Below are 23,596 nucleotides of genomic sequence, written 5' to 3' on the forward strand. Positions count from 1 at the left end.
GTAGGTCTTCAGTGGAACCTTGGAATATACATGTTTAATAATTCCCTCAAGTGATTCCCACGCAAGTGGAACCTCAGCTGCATCAGAAGATAAACATATAAAGAACAATAACAAAATGTAAATGATCAACGTATGTTCCTGCTGTGATGAACCAAGTAAGTGGAACGACAGCTTTGTATTATGATAAAAGTAGAGGCTAAAAGGTAGGCTTGGGTTTAGCATTTCTTAAATGTTAAAATATATAAAATAAGACACATGAACAATTGGTGAAATCTTCCCAGTTAAACTCATAACCCCAAGTCATCATTAGTCCATTAAAAAGTATCTAGCAACATCATCCTATCCCCACCATAACCTGGAACCACACTGGAAGGGTGGGACGTATGGGGTAACGTTCTTTTCATTTGGCATATAAGAAATATTGACTTAATGGAGTTCTTCTTTTAGGGTTATGAGGACTCAGTCCCCTACAACCTACTTCATAAAAAAAAAACCAAAAACAACTTTCTACTCAGATACAACAAACATACAGAACAGTGCATATCTCAGTGAAGTATCATAAAGTGAATATACCATCTAATGACCATCTGGGACAAGAGGGTCATGAAAAAATAGTAACAACACTCTAGAGGCCTTCCTCCTGCAGGATTCTCTTTATAAAGTCAAAACATTTCAAAGACAGTAAAATGACAGCAGGACAACTTTGCTCTCTGTTGATCAGAGAAAACACAAAATTTCCAAACTCAAGCATATTTTCTAATGATTTTAAATACTATTTAACCACATCTACATTTAAAAAATATTAATATTCATTCAATCTACAGTGATTTAGTATATGTGGATTTCTAGTCCTTAAGCAATCATGTCAGAGCCTCAGGAGTCTAATTGAAAACTACAGCATTTAAAAATTCTGGCCAGGTGTGGTGGCTCATGCCTATAAACCCAGCACTCTGGGAGACCAAGGAGGTGAGATCACATGAGGCCAGGAGCTCTGGACCAGCCGGGCCAACATGACGAAAATCTGTCTCTATTAAAAATACAAAAATCAGTGGGTGTGGTGGAGCACGTCTATAAACCTAGTACTCAGGAGGATGAGGCACAATAACTGCTTGAACCCAGGAGGCGGAAGCTGCAGAGGGTGCAGTGAGCCAAGACCGCACCACTGCACTCCAGGCTGGGTGGTGGAGCAAGACTCAGTCTCAAAAAAAAAAAAAGAAAAAAAAAATTCTATTTTGCCAAATGAAATGGTTTTTCCTTTAATGGCAAACCTTTGGGAGAAGAACTAAAGGAATTGGCATAAAATTTTCTTTATTAAAAGGCACTTTAAAAAACCCTTTTATCTCATCATGCTTACTAAGGGCAGGAGCTACTTATCTGCCCCCTTAGAACAGTATTTCTTATGTTAACAACTCTCCTTGAAGAGTTCTCTACCCCTAGATTCCTAAATTCCCCTCTCCCCCTCTAAGCACTCTCATGGGGCTCCTTTGTAGGTTTCCCCTTCTCTGCCTATCCTTTAAATGTTGGTGTTCCTCAGGGTTCCATACTGGCTCTACCCACAACATTCTTACTTATATCCAATGCTTCAGTCATCCTTTGATGACTCCTAAATTCACAGCCAGACCATCTCTCTTCTAAGGGTTAGATCTTTGTATCTAATATAGAAGACTTCCTCATATGACTCACCTCAATTGCAACGTGTCTGAAACCTCCTCTTCTATCTCCACACCTATCTGCAGAAACCTGGGCCTAATCTTGGATTCCTTCCTTTTCCCTCATTCAATCATCACACCCTTCAATTCTACTTTCCAAATACAATTGTCTCCCCCATCTGTGGTTTTGATTTCTGTGATTTATATACAATAAGATATTTTGAGAGAGAAAGAGACTACATTCATATAACTTTTTACTATAATACAGTACTATAATTGTTCTATTTTATTATTGTCAAAATAAAAATTAAACTTTATCACAGATACATACATATAGGAAAAAACAGTGTATATAGGGTTCAGTACTATCTGCAGTTACTGGGGGGGGGGGGGGTCTTGCAATGTATCCCCCCCAACCACTGATACAGAGGGATTACTGTATCTAATTTGTCATTGCCTCTCTATTCCTCCTGCTTTGACTCTAATTTAGGCCACCTTCAACTCTCATCTATATTATACAAAAAGTGTCCAAGTGCCCAGTCACAATTGTTACCTTCAATCCATTCTTCCTACTGCAGGGAGAATGACTTTTCTAAACTGCAAATGTGAAAATGTCATTTTCTTGATTAAAACCTATTGTCTCAGGATCTGAACTAATTCTTGTCGATCTTTCCAGTCAGTCTCTTAACCATTCTTTCCTCTCAATTTGTGGAGGCTCTACCTTCCAAAGAGAACTACTTTCAGTTCCCCTGAGGAAAAATATTCTTTTGCTTCTGACTACTGGAAAACATTCTTTACTCAATTTACTCATTCTTAAGTTTTCTGCTAAGAGGTTCTTTCCTCCTAAGAGGTTCTTTCCTCTGGGAAGACATCTCTGATTCAACACCTTCCCTGCATTAAAAGTGTTTCATGACATACATTATGATAATTGTCTATTAGTCTTTGTTCCCATTATGCATTCAGGTAGGGCCCTTAGGCAGGATCCTTATAAGCCTTGTTTCTTGTATTCTCCAAGCCTAGTGTAGTGCCCTACATTATGGTAAGTCTTTTTTTTTTTTTTGAGATGGAGTCTCAGTTGGTTGCCTAGGCTCGGGTGCAGTAGCAAGGTCTTGGCTCACTGCAGCTTCTGCCTGCCGGTTCAAGCAATTCTCCTGCCTCAGACTCCTGAGTAACTGGGACTACAGGCGCACACCACCACGCCCGGCTAATTTTTGTATTTTTAGTAGAGACGGCGCTTCACCATGTTGGCCAGGCTGCTCTTGAACTCCTGACCTCAGGTGATCTGCCCGCCTCGGTCTCCCAAAGTGCTGGTATTACAGATGTGAGCCACCACACTCAGCCACATTATGGTAAGTCTTAAGAAATAAATTTAAGATTATAAAGTAATTTCTGAGGCTACAGAAGTCAGAAACACTTAGAACTTTTTTATAATTAGAACATCATGAATGTCTGATTATAATCAAAAAGAGTCATAGTTTGAATTGTCTAAAACCCATATGACTATAATATTGATACAAGAAAAGATAGATGGTTCAAAACTCCAAAAGAAGGGGAAGTGTAAAAACAGTTCCCAGTTTATATAAGAATTGTATATTTAATTTAACTTAGAAAAAAAATAATTAGAGTACCCTTAACCAGTTTCTTCACTAAGAAAGAGTAAAGTGCATTTCAAATAGGTGAATAAAGGATGTTTATTCAACAAATGCTAGTGGAATAAAATAGGTTTCTATACTGTATCATTATTTTAAAAACTCCAGATATATTAATGTATTTAGAAGAGACCACTGGAAAATAAAAAATGAGAAAATATAATTATTTAAAGTAGAAAATGCCCTTCTAAGCATGATACCAAATGTGGAGAAAAGTGGATCAAAGGACTGAGGAGTTAATTACACAAAGGTTTAAAACTTTTATATGGCAAAATCTACCAAACATTTTTAAGTTACGAAGGAAAAAAAATAAAAAAGAGGCAAATTCTATATATCTTCTAAATCAATAGGAAAAAAAAACCCCAAAAAACAAAACAAAACGAATAAGAAAACAACCAAAGGACATGGCCAAGTTAATCTTAAAAAAGAAACGTGGCAGCCATAAAAAAGAATGAAATCATATTCTTTGCAGCAACATGGATGGAGCTGGAGGCCATTATCCAAAGTGAACTTGTCACAGGCCAGGTCTCACTAAACAACCGTTTCAGTACTGACTGAGTGTTTAAGTTAAGTATTAAAAGCCAGTGCCCTTATACAAAGGCTGGGATGTAACAAAAACCCATCAAGAGTTTTGCCTAGGCCTTTCCTGGGCCTTAAAGCGTGATAAAATAATGAAGGAATTCTTAATAGGAGCCATTTAGGATTAAACAAGTTTTACTGGGGGTCTGAAGAAACTCCCCAGTCCTCCATAAACAAGTTTATTAGGGGTCTGAAGGAACTCCTCAAACCTATGTGATTTAGGAGGAGACACGATAAGGGTAATCACTCTAGCACTTTACTGAGGCTCCAAAGGAAGGTCTGCAGGACTCAGACCTTAGTTATAGATTAAAAGAAGTTAGTAACTTATGTCTTTAGATGAATGCACACTTACAGGCAGACATATAGCTTAGAAGGTATATAAGCTCTGGAAAACTTTGTAATTTGGAGTTGGTCTGGTGATGATGTTCAGGCCTTCTCCCTGTAACCAGTTACAGAAATAACTCTCTTCCTCCCCAGTTCATCTGCATCTCATTATTGGGCCACGAGAAATAGCAGCCCGACCCTCAGTTTGGTCCCAGAACAAATTAACTCACAAACAGAAAATCAAATACTGCATGTTCTCATTTATGAATGGGAGCTAAATAATAGGTACACACAGACATAAAGATGGAAATGTAGGGACTCTAAAAGGAGGAAGGTTGGCAGGGAGGAGTGAGAGTTAAAAAATTAGCTATTTGATATAATGTTCACTATTTGGGTAAGGGGCACACTAGAAGCCCAATCTCTGCCAGTACACAATATAGTCATGTAACAAACATGCATGTGTACTTCCAATGTAAAATAAAATAAAAAAAAAAAAGAAACATGAATGTCTGATAAACATAATTTTTAAAATGCTGAATTACATACATAAAGCAATTTTTTGGCTTTGAAACCAGTAAATGCATGTACCTAGCACAAGGCCCCTCTTCCCTCCACCCGTCCTCTCCCCCTGGGGAAAAAAAAAAACCTGTGTTGTTGGAAGCAGAGATAAATATGTACACAAATTATACTTACATACTGCTGGTAGATAAACTATACCATATATTGTTAAATTTAAAACATGGGCTTTATTGGCTTATTTGTATTTTGTATAATCTTCCTATAATGAATATACATTTTATTTATAATATTAAAAAATAAGGTACTTTAAAAAGTTGGTATTTCTTCCAAAATAATAATCCTAAAATAGTAAAATAATTTGCTTAGTTTCAAAACAAAAATCATCATTATAATACCTCATATTAAAACCTCAGAGGATAGCTAATTATGTAATTTTAACACATTTTAGAAGGGATAAATTGAGAACAATAATTAAAAAATATTACAATTTAAGTCTCATCAGAATGCTCTCTCACAGTTGGAAATTGATTTCAATATAAAAAAATTCAGCAACAGCAGAGCAGCTGTTTAGTTTTCCTTTCTAGAGCAAAAGTAGCAAGAAAAAATTCTTCTGTTTTCATAAATATAACTACAACTATTATATTCTTCTGTTCCACCTCAATGATACTCCTTGATACCCCATTTTTAAACTGCTCATTTCAGAAATATCAACATTTTTTTTTTTTGAGACAGAGTCTCCCTCTGTTGCCCAGGCTAGAGCACAGTGGCACGATCTCGGCTCACTGCAACCTCTGCCTCCCGGGTTCAAGTGATTCTCCTGCCTCAGCCTCCCGAGTAGCTGGGACAACAGGCACTCGCAACCATGCCCGGCTAATTTTTATATTTTTTTTTAGTAGAGATGGGGTTTCACCATATTGGCCAGGCTGGTCTCGAGCTCTTGACCTTGTGATCCCCCTGTCTCGGCCTCCCAAAGTGCTGGGATTACAGGCGTGAGCCACTGTGCTGGCCAACACTTTTTTTTTTTAAGAGACAAAGTCTCACTCTGTCACCCAGCCTGGAGTGGAGTGGTGCAATTGTAGCTCACTGCAGCCTTGGGCTCCTCAGTAGCTGGGACTACAGGCAAGTGCCACTATACCCAGATAATTTTTGTATTTTATTTTATAGAGATGAAGTCTTGCTATGCTGTCCAGGTTGGTCTTGAATTCCTGGCCTCAAGCAATCCTCCTGCCTTGGCCTCTCAAAGTGCTGGGATTACAGATGTGAGCCAGTGCACTAGCCTCAACATTGTTTAATGGCAATTACCAAATATATTTCTTACACATTTTTTTCTCAATATAGAAAGATAGCTTATAAGATTTTAATGTATGTGTGTATATACATGGAGAAGGAGATTTTATTACCTGCTTAACAAATAAACACAAGGAGACAAAAGCTGGTTTCAGACATTTTCAAACAAAGACAATTAGAACAGTTTATGTTCAGCTATGGATAAGATCTCACAGTAGGCCAGGCACGGTGGCTCACGCCTGTAATGCCAGCACTTTGGGAGGCTGAGGCGGGCGGATCACGAGGTCAGGAGATCAAGACCATCCTGGCTAACACGGGGAAACCCCATCTCTACTAAAAATACAAAAAAATTAGCCAGGCGTGGTGGCGGGCACCTGTAGTCCCAGCTACTCGGGAGGCTGAGGCAGGAGAATGGCATGAACCCGGGAGGCGGAACTTGCAGTGAGCTGAGATCGCGCCACTGCACTCCAGCCTGGGCGACACAGCGAGACTCCGTCTCAAAAAAAAAAAAAAAAAAAAAAAAAAAAAGGATCTCACAGTATAGTACAGACTAAAATCTTTTGTCTGCAAAGTACTCAGATTTTTCCTTTATAGTTTGCTTTTATGTTTAAAAAAAAAAAAGTAGATAACACTAAAAATGATCATCTTTACAGGGGAGATAAAAATTTGTCCTATGAAGTGAACAGGCCTAATACTAAGCCTTTTGAAGCCTAAACTTTGTAGGCAATAAGAAATATATATTTGAGCATGCCTGGCATTTACATATCATGAAATACACACTGAATTAACATAAACACTGAGGAAAAAATCATATATTTAGAATATTTAAAGGTTACAAAAGTATTATTAAAAAATCACTTTTGTGATAGACATGACCTATGTGTTTCTCTAAGATCAAAATATAAATTCATACTTCATAATCTGGTCCTCCAAAGTGGGATTTTTTCTTAAGTTCTGTCATTGCATTTTTATATGCTTCCTCTGTTCTTCTTTTCTTCTCAGTTTCCTATTAAAAAGAAGTGAAAAATTTGTAATTTGAGGCAGGCATTTTAATTACAATGAAGTCTTTTAGGTGGAATTCCTCTACATTTCACTGAAATTTTACAATTTGACACAAAAAAATTCCACTCCTGTGAAAAATAAGAGTATTATTCTGCCCAAGAAAACACTTTTCTCTAGGCTATAAATTACTCACAACCTACTATGTATATGTATGTATGTATGTATTTTTTGAGACGGAGTCTTGCTCTGTCACCCAGGCTGGAGTGCAATGGCATGGTTTCAGCTCACTGCAACCTCTGCCTCCTGGGTTCAAGCAATTCTCCTGCCTCAGCCTCCCAAGTAGCTGGGATTACAGGCTTGTGCCATCATACCAGCTAATTTTGGTATTTTTAGTAAAGATGGGGTTTCACTATGTTTGCCAGGCTTTTCTCGAACTCCTGACCTTGTAATCCACCCTCCTCAGCCTCCCAAAGTGCTGGGATTACAGGTGTAAGCCACTGCACCCGGCCACAACCTACGATTTAAATCACCACTAAAATCACCTTAAAAGTAGGTTATGTGTTTAAATGGTTAAGTAACTGCATGTATACTTAAAAAGAAAAGAAAAGAAAAAAACTCCCAGGTAAATTAGCACCTGAAAAATACCTACTATACATTCTTATACTTCCCCTTCCCACCAACCCCAGTTAAGAGATACATTTATTTTGGTATGAAGAAAAACAGCAAGTAATACCAGAAAAGAACTCAGTAGGTGGGATCAATGAATGCTAAAAAGATATTCTAAGAAAGAAAACCTTCTTATACTTTCTCACTGCTGCTTAAGACTGTATTTTAGTGTTGAAAAAGAATTTAGTTATCTATTTTAACATTCTCCTTTTAATGATAGGGCCTATAGCTCTAAAAGGTTAAAAGACCCAGGGTTAACACTTAAAATAACAAAGGTTGGTCCCATATAAAACTTATTTCCACAACAATGGGGTTCACTGGGTCAAAACTGATACTGGAGTCCAGTATGTTTGTAAATAATCTAATGCTTTTATTTCCTCATTTCAAATAGTCACACATGGCTTTTTTCTTTTCTTTCTTTTTTTTACCTTGTCCAAATTCCATTTTCTAAAAGACTGATTTGCTTGGTCCCCCTATTGGGTAATCTAAGCACGACACTTCTGAAAGTGAAAGGGAATGTTAGTAATAATCTTGCTGAATTAAGAACTGCCCTGGTCAAACCAGGATTCAAGGTCACTCTGGCTATAGGAAATGTAAACAGCTCTTCCTATTTCCCCTTATTCCCAAAAAAACACTACTCTGAAGAGTGTGATCATCAAAAATCATAAGACAACAGATTATGCTTGTGATCTAAAGAAGGCTAATGAAAGCCACATGAATTTACTGTCACATGTTAGTTCACCATGGGGATACAGTCTGAGAAATGTGTCACTGACAACTTAATTCTTGTATAAACATCATAGATCGTACTTATATAAACCTAGATGGTATAGCCTACTACACATCTAGGCTATAAACATTTACAGCATATGATTGCACTGAATACTGTAGGCAATTTTAACATGACGGTAAGTATTTGTGAATCTAAACATAGAAAAGGCACAGGAAAAATATGATATAAAGGATAAAAAACAGTATACTTGTACAGGGCACTTATGAATGGAGCTTGCAGGATTTGAAGTTCCTCAGGGTGAGTCAGTGAGTGAGTAGTGAATGAATGTGAAGGCGCAGGACATTACTGCACACCACTGCAAACTTTTAACACTGCATACTTAGGCTATACTACATTTATTTAAAAATGTTCTTCCTTCAATAATAACCTTAGCTTACTGTAACTTTTACTTTATAAACTTTTTAATTTTTTAAACTTTTTGAGTCTTTTGTAATAAGATAGCTTAAAACATAAACATATTGTACAGCAGCACAAAAATATTTTCTTTATACTGTATTCTACAAACATTTTTCTATTTTTTAAAAAATTTATATTTTTTAAACTTTTAAAACTTTTTTGTTATAAACTAAGAGACAACACACACATTAGCCTAGGCCTACACAGGGTCAGGATCATCAAGATGTCACTAGGCAAAAGGAATTATTCAGCTCCATTATCATGTTATGAGACCACAATTGTATATGTGGTCCATCACTGATGGAAAGTTGTTATGCAGTGTATCACTGTACTTAATGGCTAAAGTCTAAACTGAACTCACACAAAGCAAACTACTTCTAAATACCACATCAGCGTTAAAGACAGTGGAAATCAATGAATCGATGGGTTCATTAGACCCAAAGATTTCATTAAGTGGTTTTTGTGTACTAAAGAGAAAATGGGACTACAGATCCACCAGAATGACTAAGCCAGGTGCAGTGGCATGTGCCTGTAGTCCTGGTCATTCAGGAGGCTGAGGCAGGAGGATCACCTGAGCCCTGGAGTTCAAGGCTGTAGTATACTAATGGCTGTGCCTGTGAATAGTCATTGCACTTCAGCCTGGACAACACAGTGAGACCCTGTCTCTCAAAAAAAGAAAGACTGTCCCCAAAATCAAACAACATCAACACCTACACACACACACACACACACACACACACACACACACAGACACACACACACACAATACCAAGTACAGTCAAGAGTGAACAACATCAACAACACCCACACACCCACACATCCCTAATAATACCAAGTGCTGTCAAGAATTAAAAGTAATTGGAATCCTCACCCATTGCTGGTAGAAATATTAATTTAATCACTTTGGAAAATCATCAGTATCCACTAAAGTTAAGCATATACCCCTATGAATCAATAAGTCTACTCCAAGGTATGAGAAATACACCTAAAGATATGCCTCAAGAACTCTCATAGCAGTTTTATTCATGACAGCCAAAAAATGAAAAAAACCTAAATGTCCACCAACAGGAAAATAGATAAGCAAATTGAAGTCATACAATAAAAAGTTATACAATAAAATACTGTATAGCAATAAAAAAGAATAAACTACTATTAAATATAACAACATGAATGAATCTCACAGTCTATGTTGAAGGAAAGAGAAGGCCTGACTCAAAAGTTTATTGTATGATTCAATTTGTATGTTGTTCCAGAACAGGCAAAACTAATCTATAATGACATAGGTTAAAACCATATGATCACCTCTTGGGGTGGTGGTATGATATGGAATGGGAAGGAGCATGAAGGAACCTTCTAGGGTGCTAGAAAAGTTATATATCTTGATCTGACTATGGTTAAGGGGTGTATACAAATGTTAAAAAAATCAGGTAGTATACCTAAGATTGGTACACTTCATTGTATGTATGTTATATATTAATTTTAAATGAATAAAACAAAAATGCACAGCACAGCAATAATATTAAAGACTTACAGGAAAGTGAAAATGTATGTAAAAGTACACACCTGTGAATCTAATAATGTAAAGCAAATGTATCTTCAATGAATAGGTTATCTCTTATTAACATTGTTAACCATAATTGCCTAATTTTAGGTCTTCCTGGACATGACTGGCTAACAATTAAGTACGCTTCTTCTACAGTAGAAAGGATTATTATTATTATAGGTAACCAATAAAAATCATCACTACAAAATAGTATTTTCAATTAGCTGAAAGAATCCTGGAACTGACATTATAAATCTACATAAAAGTATAATATAGACAATTCTATTATTAAATAGCTGTTATTATCACCTATTTAATTGCTCTCATTAGATTTTAAGCCCCTTGAGAGACTATTTCCTGCTCGTCACTGTTTTCCCATTCCTAGCTTAGAGTCAAGCACACAGCAGGCACGCACCTGAATGAAACAATTTCAGTGAAACCATATTCTTATCATTGTACTTTCTTTCTCAATTCTAAGAATTACCTGAAAGACATATTTGTTGATAAACAACTTTCTCTATTTAAGAACTTTCTAGTCTTTAGTGTGTATATATACATACACACACACACACACACTCTACATACAAAAGATTAGAAAGTTCTTGAATAGAGTTGCTTACCAATAAATACACACATACCCTGCATATATTATGTGTATATATATGAACACACACATACTGTGTGTACACACATGTGCAAATACACACACACTTACATTCCATGTAAAATGTAACTGGGATCCAGTTATTTCAACCTTGAGAAAAAATTACAGTGGAAAAGGTTAATAAAATTTGACATCAGATAGATCTGTAAGAAGACTATAAAACACAGTAGTGTCCAGATTTTAACCAATACTGCCATCTTTTCTGGCTGTTCTTTGGTGGACAGTGTTGCATGGAGAAGCAACAAAAGTGGTTTTTTCCTGCAGATCTTTGGTTTGCCCTGTTTATTGCTACCCAATAAAGAAAGAGAACTGGTAAGATTAACAATGCTGAAAGCAATCAAAAATCTATCTCCCCTTTTCGACATGGCAAATAAACTTGAATGCTAAAATAATCAGGAAGTGGTGTTATATAATGTGAAAAGGTTTTAAAAAAATTATTTTAGGCAATGTGGTTAGAGTATATGACCAAAGAATATGATCCCTTAGTGAAGGAAAAAGAGACTAAAGAGAGAGAAAGTTGCCAAAAAGTTGGAAATTAGCTAGTCTGGACAAGTTGAATGATAATCTTGAACCATTAGTCTAATGTATTTAGGGAGTTGTCCTGTTTTTCAATACATTGTTTTTTTGTGTGTGTGAACAGGGACTCTTCTAATAATTCAATTTGATCCACACTGAGTATAGAGTTGAAATCTTTGAAGATAATAATAGTTTGGCTCCAGAATGATAATAAATTTTCTATACCTTAAAAGGATGTTTTCATTACCTATTTTAAAAGAAGACATATTCCTAATCAAAATGGCTTACTCTCACTTGCACTTGTGCATTCTGAACAGCTCTCTTTTCTTCTAAAACATGGAAACCTTCCTAAACACATAGTGCTATCATTGCTTTCCTTAGTGTCATGCTCAAATTCAAAGGCCTTCAAACTCTGCAAGCAATATAACTCAGAATGAATATGATTCTGGCTGATGTCTAATCTGGCATCCAGAGCTGATATATAAAAGAATAGAGAAAAATGCCTCTAACTCTGTTACTTTTCACCTTTTGACAAGCCTCTGGGCCTCAATTCCTTCTTCTATAAAATGATGGCATTGGACTAGAACTTTAAGGTATGTTTCAATTCTAACATTTTACTATTTTTCTAAAGCTGAATTATAAATAGAAGTTTTCCTACTTAACAAATCCACTGAGCCATACTTCACACCAGAAACTAAAGAGTCATACTGTAATATTATCAGTGCTGCAGTTTAAACAAAGGTGGGAAAATCTGAACATAGGGCAAATGCTCAAACAACATAATGTATGTTAAATGGTATCACTGACCATGGAAAAAATACATGAGTATTACTGTAATAAGTAAATGTTTAACTTTGTAAATTGGCATATAAGTTAGTTCATACGCCTTAAATTCAGTTTCATACATCATACACCTAAAGGTGGGTAATGTTAAATGGCTCAACGCTTCTATTCCAAAGCATTACTAACATCATCACAAAAACTTTTATATTAAATCTTTCAAGAAAGCATACTGTATAGTAACTAAATAAGTAACTGGTGAATCTTGTTAGGCAAATGAGTTTAGGATGCCCATAAAGTTTCAGAGTAGTAGTATCATCTGCTATTTCTATCAACCCAAGATTCTTCCCTAAGAAGTTAGCTTGTTTTAAATATTCAAACAATACATAAAACTTAAAATGTGATTATTTTTAAAAGGAAAAAAACCTAGTCTTACCTTATCCAGTCTCTTCTGCCAGCTGTCCTCACGTTTAACCATTAGTTCAATACAATGAGAAAGTGTTGCAAGGATTCCAGCAGTAGTTGCTTTAAAAGTTATCGCTTCCCCTTTAAAGTCTATACCATTAATTCCTTTTGGTGTCACATGTGGAAATACTGAAAATGAAAATTATTCACTGAAAATATCTCTAATGAGGAAATAATTCATCACAATTTAAGATTAGAAAATGTTTAGAAAATTAGCAAGTCAGAGCAGGTTTTGGGATTTTAATTTTCCTCCTGTAGGCCAACATTTAAAAATCTCCTATCCAAGCTCTATGAGCAAAGAAGCTTCGTGGCAGCACATGTACTTTCAAGTCCTTTTTTTCTAGATTCTGTTTCCTGAAATTTATTTGCTGTGCTGCACCCAATTAATCAAATAGTAGGAGAAGCAATACTTTAAAAATAACATTCTGACAGCTTAGAGTAGGACCTAATTACGGCAAGAACTACCTTATTATTTTGAAAAGCCTAGAATTTAAAAAATATCTGAAGATAAACTAAAGAATATAATAAAATAATATACGATTTAAAAATAAACATACAAATTTAAATCCGGGACCAATGCACTTAAACTCAATGCCTTTTATGTTTCAATTTTATCATTTTAATTCATGGTTAGCTTTTGAATTAAACAAAAAATCTTAAAACTCAAAGATGCAAACAAGCAAGCATAATATTCTATAGTTAAGAAATCATTCTAGAATTCTTATAAATGAAATAATGACAATTTTGACTTTAAAAACTATTAAACATATGACAGTAAACGTATAACCCATCAAAGAACAAATTGTGAAACTTAATCAAAATGTAAAATTTCTGCTCTTGAAAACACTGTTAAGAGGATAAAGAGATAAGCCACAAACTGGGAGAAAACCTTGTGTGGCATATATTTAATAAAGACTTCTATCCAGAATATATGAAGTAACCTCAAAGCTCATTAATAATAAACACTGGCTGGGTGCGGTGGCTCATGCCTGTAATCCCAGCACTTTTGGGAGGCCAAGGTGGGCAGATCACCTGAAGCTGGGAGTTCGAGACCAGCCTGACAAACATGGAGAAACCCTGTCTCCACTAAAAATACAAAATTAGCTGGGTGTGGTGGCGCATGCCTGTAATCCCAGCTACTCAGGAGGCTGAAGCAGGACAATCACTTGAAATCTGGAGGCGGAGGTTGCGGTGAGCCGAGATCACCACACTGCACTCCAGCCTGGGCAACAAGAGGGAAACTCCATCTCAAAATAATAATAATAATAACAATAATAATAATCACCAACCCCAACATGAGCAAAAAATGTGAACACACACTTCACCAAAGAGCAGATATAAATGGCAAATAAAAACATGAAAAGGTGCTTAATATCACTAGTTAATATGGAAATGCAAATTAAAACCACAATGACATATCCCAACACACCTATTACAATGACTGAAATTTGAAGACTGATCATATTAAGTGTTGGTGGGGATATAGAGGAACTGGGACTCTCATCTGTGGCTGGTAAAAAACAGTTTGGCAGTTCCTTTAAAAATTAAACACACACACACCTGCCATATGATTAGAACATTCTACTCCTAGGTATTTACCCAAAATAAATACAATAAATTTCCATGAAAAGAATTGTATATGAATGCTCATAGCAGTTTTATTTCTAATAGTCAAAACTGTAACCAACCCAAATGTCCACCAATGAATGACTAGATACACAAACTATGGTATATCTATACAATAAAATACTACTGAGCTATGACAAGAACCGAACTACTGATATATGCAACAATAATGATGAATCTCAAACTAAGAAAAAAGCCAGGCAAAAAAAGAATACATACTGTATGAGTCCATTTATATTAAATTATAGAAAATGCAAACTAATCTATAGTGACAGAAAATAGATCAGTGGCTATTCGGGAATGGGGGAGAGAGGAATGACAAAGGGGAATGACAAAGGGGATGGAGAAAACTTTTGAAGGTGATATAAATGTTAACTATCTTGATTGTGTTGATAGTTTCATGAAAATATCCAAATTTATCAAATTATACACTTTAAATGGTATGTCAATTATATCTCAATAAAGCTTTTTTAAAGGTTATATTTTCTTAATAAGAATACACACGTACATCAACTCAACAGAACTCAGAGTCCAGAAATAAACCCTCGCATTTACAGTCTATCAGTTTTTCACAAAGGTGCTAAGACAAGGGAAAAAAATTGTCTTTTCAGCAAATGATGCTGGGACAGCTGGACATCCATATGTAAAAGTTACCATTATTACATAATGTCAGAATGTGATTTTTACCTGCATGCCTTGGAAGATTTTTCACTTGGATTCCAGCAGTTCTATTGCTTTTTAAAAAATTACTCAATCAGGTAATTATTTCTTGTGAGTTGTTATATAACTTCTAAAAGTATATTTTATCCAGCTGAGGGGAAAAATGTGTTACTTACACTTTTCTTTATTGCCGTTGGTACTATGCAAGAAGTCACCATCAGAACGCGTTGTAGGAAAGTCATCTTCATCATCTTCTACCACTAAATAAAATATATTTAAGGAAATTAGGATGAAAAGAAATAGAAATTAATGTCTATTCTTATGTTCAACTGAGTCATTTTACTCTGGATTCTGATTCTGTGAGTACAAAGTCTTACTCATCTTTGTATTTTCACTGGTAATCAAGGTATGCTCAATAAATATCTACCTATCAAGGAACTTTTAAAGAACAAAACCTTTATCTCTCTCCCCTCAACCCCTGAATATTCTTGTTTAGTGAGACTATGGAGAAGGGTATGATACAATTATTTCTTTTTTAAAGCTCCCTGAGATGATTACAGTATCAGCCATCTATTTATTTTTGCCACCCAAATATGTGGAATGTCTTTAGATACATTATTTTTAAACCATATTCACTCTCATTTGTGTAAGGGAAGGTTACTGAGTTATGAATTATTTCACCCTGTAGTCTTCCTATCTCTTGCTCCCTTCCATGGGGCCATTTCCACTCTGTAAGAGGACCAGAAGGGCTGAACAGGACTATAAAAGGTACCTTCCATGCAGAAGACACCTTAGCTTGCCTCTGAGAGTTATTCTTTTTTTTTTTTTTTTTGTAGATGGAGTCTCACTCTGTCACCCAGGCTGGAGTGCAATGGCATGGTCTCGGCTCACTGCAACCTCCACCTCCCAGGTTCAAGCAATTCTTCCACCTCAGCCTCCCAAGTAGCTGGAACTACAGGTGTGTGCCACCACAGCCAGCTAATATTTTTGTATTTTTAGTAGAGAAGGGGGTTTCACTATGTTGGCCAGGCCGGTTTCAAACTCCTGACCTCATGATCCGCCCACCTCGGCCTCCCAATGTGTTGGGATTACAGGCTTGAGTGACCGCACCCAGCCGAGAGTTCTTAAATATACGATTTCTGATGTGCAGGGAAAATATAATGACTTGCAGATATGATATCAATATTTTTTTTTTTTTTTTTTGAGACGGAGTCTTGCTCTGTCGACCAGGCTGGAGTGCAGTGGCGTGATCTCGGCTCACTGCAAGCTCCACCTCCCAGGTTCACACCATTCTCCCGCCTCAGCCTCCTGAGTAGCTGGGACTACAGGCGCCTGCCACCATGCCCGGCTAATTTTTTGTATTTTTAGTAGAGACGGGGTTTGACCATGTTAGCCAGGATGGTCTCGATCTCCTGACCATGATATCAATTTTCATTCATCCCAGGGTGTATCTATATCCAGGCATCCCTTTTAACTTCTCTAATTCCAGAAAAAAACAGAATCTCTCTTGTTCTACTTTAACATACCTCTTTCTTCTATGTGCTACCCCTTTTTCTACTACGTCACACACTTTAATTCTCTGTACTACGCATTCCACTCATAATGCAACTTAGCTCCCAACATTATTTGCTGCCTTTATCAAGCTTTTTGCGGCTTCTTCTTCTTCTTGTTTGTGAGACAGGGTCTGGCTCTGTTGCCCAGGCTGGAGTGCAGTGGCACAATCTCAGCTCACTGCAACCTCCACCTCCCAGGCTCAAGCAATCCTACTCAGCCCCCTGAGCAGCTGGGAACACAGGTGCACACCACCAGCCCAGCTAATTTTTGTAGAGATGAGGTTTTGCCATGTTGCCCAGGCTGGTTTCCAACTCCTGAGCTCAAGCAATCTGCCCACCTTTGCCTCTCAAAATGCTGGGATTACAGGTGTAAGCCACTGCACCCAGCCTACATGGCTCCTTTATCTTTTGAGGAACACCCTTTATAAAGAAGGAATCTACATTTTAAATTAATGTCTTACCTACTGCCTGTATCTTTTTACATCAGGAGCACCGTGGCTCTATAAGGAACATCTCACCTATCTTAGCTATCTTTTTTATGGATGCAGAGCCCAATTCGATACCTTATTTCTCTCCTTTGATTAAATGGTAAGAATCACCATGGAAAATCTTCTGTACTGCCATTTTCTAATTACTGGACTATTTCATTTTTTAATAATCACTTGAAAATGTTGCCAATCATCTATAACAACTTTTACAAATCATAAACTATTATCTATTAATACCTTGTATTCATTTCTACCTGGCTGTGATCTCAATATTCAATTCTTTTTCTTTTCCACTTCCATCAGTCCTACAGACTTCAATATGAGCATACCTTGATTACCAGTGAAAATACAAAGATGAGTAAGATCTCATATGCTCAATAAATATGCTGTGGAATGTCTTTAGATACCTTATTTTTAAACCATATTCAGATAAAAAACCATGCTGACCATCAGTTGAAGTTATAATACGACTATTCCTAAATTAGTCCCCTGGCATAATCCCATAAAGATGACCTTCAAATACCTTTTGAGATCCTTACTTCTTGGGGCCTTTTCAAATTTCCCTACTTTTTTTGCATCATATCAATGAAAAGTTAAAGCAGTTTGTTACTCACTCTTCAATTCTACCTTCATGCATTCTTTTCTACAGAAGCAGCAGATATTTCGTTTGCTCTAGATTTGACCTATTCTCACAACTTAAAAGGACTTGTTTTCTTGGAAAACTCAAAAGCCTTCTATACAGTATTTGTTTTCCCCTTTCTGCTGTGCTTTCCTTCTGCCTTCAGAAGGCTTGTTTATAATGCTAGCTCATACTTCTACTAGAGAGGGTAACCACATATCAAGGAACTTTTAAAGAACAAAACCTTAATCTCTCTCTCTCCCCTCAACCCCTGAATATTCTGGTTTAGTGAGACTATGGTGAAGGGTATGATACAATTATTTCTTTTTTAAAGCTCCCCGAGATGATTACAATATCAACCAGACATCTATTTATTTTTGCCACCCAATTATTTCTCAGCCACCAGCACATTAAATCTTCCTCTCAAACTACCCCTTTACCATAACCCTCCACCTCCAAAACAGACACAGAATAGTTTTTTCAGGCTGGGCGTGGTGGCTCATGCCTGTAATCTCAGAACTTTGGGAGGCCTAGGTGGGAGGATCACTTGAGGTCAGGAGTTTGAGACCAGTCTGGGAAACAGCAAGATCTCATCTCTACAAAACAGCCCAAGAGTTCGAGGCTGCAATGAGCTATGAGTGCACCACTGCACTCCAGCCTGGGCGACAGAACAAGACCCTGTCTCAAAGAAAAAAAACAAAAACAAAAACAAAGGTTAACTATCGTTTCATAAAATCTGTTTTTACGGTTTGCTCCCATCTCTTTCTTGATGTCTAAGCTGTATTTGACACTGCTCATGCTTACATTTCACATTTCTACTTGACAAGACCAAACAGCCTTGATGATTCTCACATCTTGCTAACACGACCCTATATTATGTTTGTTTTAAAAATTAAACTTGCTTTTACTCTTTAGCTGTGGGCAAACTTCAAGTCTCCTTCCTCAGATATTTGTCCTTCTACCCCATGGGAATTTATTCACTGTTATGACTCCAACTATTTTTATGCTAATGACCCCTTAACTTATTTTCCTGTGACTTCTTATACAAACACTAGGCTCATATCTCCCATACAATTTCTCCAAAGAAATGTCTACTACTAAAAGTAGCTCCACAAACAAACCAGCTGTGCAAACATTGCTGCTTAGCTTCTCTGTGCAGTTCTCTCATCTATAAAAAGGGGTTAATATTTATACCTACATAAGGTTATTATAAAATTATATCAGATAATTAAAGTATTTAACATAGTACATGGTAAATACTATAAAACATTACAAAAATTAATCATGGTAACTCCCCTCTAATGGATTTCCTCTATCCTTCATGCTTGATCCAGGGGCTCATTTACAGATGTTTACATTGCTACAATGGGTTACCACATGATTTTCTCCTATCTAAAGTCTCTCACCATTCTAATCTATGTTACAATTACCTACAATGATTAATCTTTTAAAAATATTAACTTCAACTTATATCCTTGCCCAAACAGTAACTTTTCAAATTACCAAAGTGAAAATTATTTTTTAGATTAAATCGCAACTGTTCCTGTGTTCAGTATTGTCCACCTAATAGCCTACCAGCATCAAACACCGATTTTCAGCTTTTCTAAGCTTTTTAAAATATATTTTTAAGGCCAATAACATATAAAACTGATTAAAATAAGCTACTCTCACTAAAAGAGTGGCCTTCCCTTTTTTTCCCCCAAAGAACTCCTTGTGCATCCTTGAGGCAACTTTATAGAACTCTTATGGATATCTCACATGGTTTGAAACCATCATCTTAATACAAAATTCCTCCATTCCAGTCAGACTGGTCTCCCTTACCAACATTCAAGTCTGTTAGGCTAAATCCCACCTTTGGGTCTTGTACATTCCTGCTTCCTGTTACCCCACCAACAATCCAAATTAACTATATTAACAATAACAGCTATTATTTGAGTTTTTGCTTTTAAACATAGTGCTAACACATACATTATCATTTAATTCTCACAATCACAGGTGCTAGATATAATAACCATTTTATAGCTGAGGAAACAGGTGTTGAGAAATGTTGAGAAATCTACTTCAAGTCATTAAACAATAAATAAAACAGCAAGATTAGAAGAAATTTTACTTTTAATGTGGTATATATGTCTTGTTTTTAAAATTAAACAATGTGTTTAGGTAAGAGGTGATGTCTCCCACTTCTGTAATCCCCAGAGTATCTAGACTTAAAATGTTAATTAAATCTTACTGAAGGATATACATAAAGACAGACAGTGATTCTTAAAATTATTTAAGTCATAAACTTAGTTTTGATAATTTAATGACAATATATCCACAGAGAACCTTAAACTCAGGTCAGCAACTCTGCTCTGCCAAGTAGGAAATTATGGTCCATGTCCTTATACCTAGCATGTATTCTTAAAATCTTCAGTATTTCAGGCTGAGCATGGTGGCTCATGCCTGTAATCCCAACACTTTGGGAGGCAGAGGCAAGCAGACTGCTTGAGCTCAGGAGTTTGAGACAAGCCTGGGCAACATGGCAAAACCCTGTCTCTACAAAAAATACAACAATTAGCTGGGCGTGGTGGTGCACACCTGTAGTCCCAACTACTTGGGAAGGCTGAGGCGGGAGGACTGCTTGGGCCTGAGGGGCGGAGGTTGCAGTGAGCCAAGATTGTGCCACTGTACTCCAGCCTGGGTGACAGAGGGAGACCCAGTATCAAATAAAAATCAAAGGATCAATCAATCAGTCAGTATCTCACAAATAACATTTGTAGGGAAATCAGTTGTTATGGGCTGAATTGTGTCTCAGAAATTCATATGTTGAAGTCCTTAATCTCCAGTACCTTAGAATATGGCTGTTATTTGGAGACAAGGTTTGTAAAGCAGTAATTAAGTTAACATGGGGTCATTAGGATGGGCACTAATCCACTATGACTGTACAATATGCAGAAGAAATTTGGAGACACATACAAAGGGAAGGATGATGACGTGAAGACATAGGGAGAAGTTGGCTACCTATAAGCCAAGGAAAGAGGCGTGGAACAGGTTTTTCCCTCATGGCCTTCAGAAGAAACCAACCCTGCCAATACCTTTATCTGAGAACTGTGAGAAAATAAATCTGTTGTTTAAGCCACCCAGTCTGTGGTACTTTGATATGGCAGCCCTAGCAAACTAATACACCAGTCTTCAATTTGCTATTTATTTAAACATGTAGCAGAAAAGATTCAGTGTAATGTCTATTATTTTTCAAATCATCTACACAACCTGGTTATCACTGCATCCCAACTTCTACTTTTTCCACCATCACTTTTGTCCTTCTAATACTATACACTATTGGTATGGACCATTAAGATAAACAAGGCATCATATTGTATATGTATCCTGTTTTTGTTTAAAGCTAATCTGTAACATTTAAATTGATTAAAAGGTATACTTTTTTAATGAAGGAGAAACAGAAGTTCAGGTGTTTTCTATTTTTAGAGGGGGAAAAAAATCACATATTAATGAACCAAAACCTTTAATAAAAATTTTTATATTAACAAATAGAAAGAACTTCAAGGCCAGGCACAATGGCTCAAGCCTGTAATTCTAGTACTTTGGGCAGTTGAGGTGGGAGAATCCCTTGAGGCCAGGAGTTTAAAGACCAGCCTGGGCCACATAGCGAGACCTCATCTCTACAAAAAATTTAAAAATTAACCAGATATGATGGTGTATGCCTGTAGCCCTAGCCAGTTCGGAGGTTGAGACAGGAGGATCACTTGAGCCCAGGAGTTTAAGGTCACAGGGAGCTATGAACATTCCACTACATTATTGGAAGGTTCTGATACTACACATAAAGTGGTATATTACTTGAAGGCAGACTGTGGTTAAGTTAAATATGCAAACTATAAACCTTAAAGTAGCCATTAAAATAACAAAAACACGAGTTATAGCTAAGAAGCCAACAAAGAAGATAAAGTGGAATTATATATATATGAAAAAAATTTCATCCAAAGAAGGCAGAAAAAGGGAATATAGAATAGACAAAAAGAACTTGGATCCAGATCAAACACATTTAATAAAAAAGAGAAATGAAACCATGTCAAGCCACCTAGTTATATTGGGGATGAACTTAGTCCTATTTGGTAATAATAGTAGAGTAGTTCATTTTTGCTATCACAATAAATTAAGTGAAAAAGCTGAAGAACAATGTTGACATCAGCAGTATTTTCGGCACTAACAAAGGAAAGTTAAACTATAAACCTAACACTAAAATTTAATTGAAGATATCTTGTTTCTTTTAAATAAGAACTCAATAAAATTATTTTTAAATGTACATACAATTATTATTTTCATTTCTATTACTAATTCTTCCTCTATGAGAAAAAGGGTAGAGAAAGGGAGAGACTGAGAGAGAGAGGGGGCCGAGTGCGGTGGCTCACGCCTGTAATCCCAGCACTTTGGAAGGCCGAGGCGGGCAGATCACGAGGTCAGGAGATTAAGATCATCCTGGCCAAAACCCCGTCTCTACTAAAAATACAAAAATTAGCTGGGCGTGGTGGCACGTGCCTGTAATCCCAGCTACTTGGGAGGCTGAGGCAGGAGAATCACTTGAACCAGGGAGCCAGAGGTTGCAGTGAGCCAAGATCACGCCACTGCACTCCAGCCTGGTGACAGAGCAAGACTCTGTCTCAAAAAAAAAGAAAGAAAAAGAAAGAGAGAGGAAAAGACAAAAAGAAAAGAGAGGGGGAGAAAAAGAGAAATAAGAGGGAAAAAGAGAAAGATCAACTGGTTGATTTCAGATCTGAAGGATTTAACATATACTTATCTCCTCTAAGACTCATCACGGGGTAAATTTATCAGACATAATAATAATGTGAAATGCTCCATATTACCAAGATAATAGATACTATTTTTTAATGGAATAAAGAGTATCATTTCAAAGTCTTTGCCTGGTGTGGTGGCTCACACCTATAATCTCAGCACTTTGGTAGGCCGAAGTGGGAAAACTGCTTGAGGCCAGGAGTTCAAGACCAACCTGACCAACACAGTGAGACCCCCGTCTCTATAAAAAATAGAAAAATAAATTAGCTGGGTGTGGTGACGCACACCTGTAGTCCTAGCTACCTGGGTGGCTGAGGTGGGAGGATTGCTTGAGGCCAGGAGTTTGAGGCTGCAGTGAGCTATGATCGTGCCACTGCACTCCAGCCTGGGCGATAGAATGAGACCATGTCTCAACAAAAAAGTAAATAAATAAAATAAAGGTCTTCAATGGCATCTGGTATGGGTGACCAAAATGAATTAGTATGTGTAACTGAAGTACCCAAGTTACAAGGACACTGAAATCTGTTTCACTGGGGGTTTGCAGCAAAAAATGACTATAAATACCTTTATCACTTAAAGACATTACCCTTTGAGATCAAGAGGCTTTTAATCCATTCATTCTCCAAGTAAAAATAGTGGTAATAGCCTAATTAACCTTTATCCCTTTGAAGTTCATCCTTAGAGACAGCATCAGCACAGGCATCAAAGTACTTCTGTAGCGTGTCAACTTGTCTACATAAGATGTCTCTAAATGTTTCCATTTCAGCCAACTTCTCACGTAAACTGTGGCCTTTCTGCAAAACATAAAATAGGGGGATGTAATTCAAGTAAAACAAAACTGGATTTCATGTGGTCCTATGGTATTTCATCAACTTTTAAGGTCTGCACCTTATAACTGAGGGCATGGGATAAGGAGAGCTGTCTAGTTCAATATAATATTTCTAGGAATAGGCTTGAAACTGACGAATCTATTGGCTTGATAGTGATAAGCCACTTATGAGTGATGATAACCTTGTAAGTGATATCACTT

At 36.7% G+C, this 23,596-nt stretch overlaps 1 protein-coding gene across 5 annotated transcripts in view; it reads right to left on the reverse strand.

Annotated features, from left to right (window-relative positions):
* The window catches only part of CERT1 (ceramide transporter 1), a 144,781-nt gene that overhangs the window by 34,998 nt on the left and 86,187 nt on the right, over positions 1 to 23,596 (reverse strand). For all 5 annotated transcript variants that reach the window (XR_010126403.1, XM_063664912.1, XM_063664910.1 and 2 more), the window contains 4 exons: positions 23,222 to 23,360; positions 15,295 to 15,378; positions 12,804 to 12,961; positions 6,921 to 7,013 (listed from right to left, as the gene is read on the reverse strand). Coding sequence is in view for 4 of the 5 variants with exons in the window: in XM_063664912.1 (XP_063520982.1) it covers positions 6,921 to 7,013; positions 12,804 to 12,961; positions 15,295 to 15,378; positions 23,222 to 23,360 (474 nt within the window). In the remaining variant the exon portion in view is untranslated. The remainder of the gene's footprint in view (positions 1 to 6,920; positions 7,014 to 12,803; positions 12,962 to 15,294; positions 15,379 to 23,221; positions 23,361 to 23,596) is intronic.

The sequence above is a fragment of the Pongo pygmaeus genome, chromosome 4, assembly GCF_028885625.2.
Source record: "Pongo pygmaeus isolate AG05252 chromosome 4, NHGRI_mPonPyg2-v2.0_pri, whole genome shotgun sequence".
Lineage (NCBI taxonomy): Eukaryota > Metazoa > Chordata > Mammalia > Primates > Hominidae > Pongo > Pongo pygmaeus.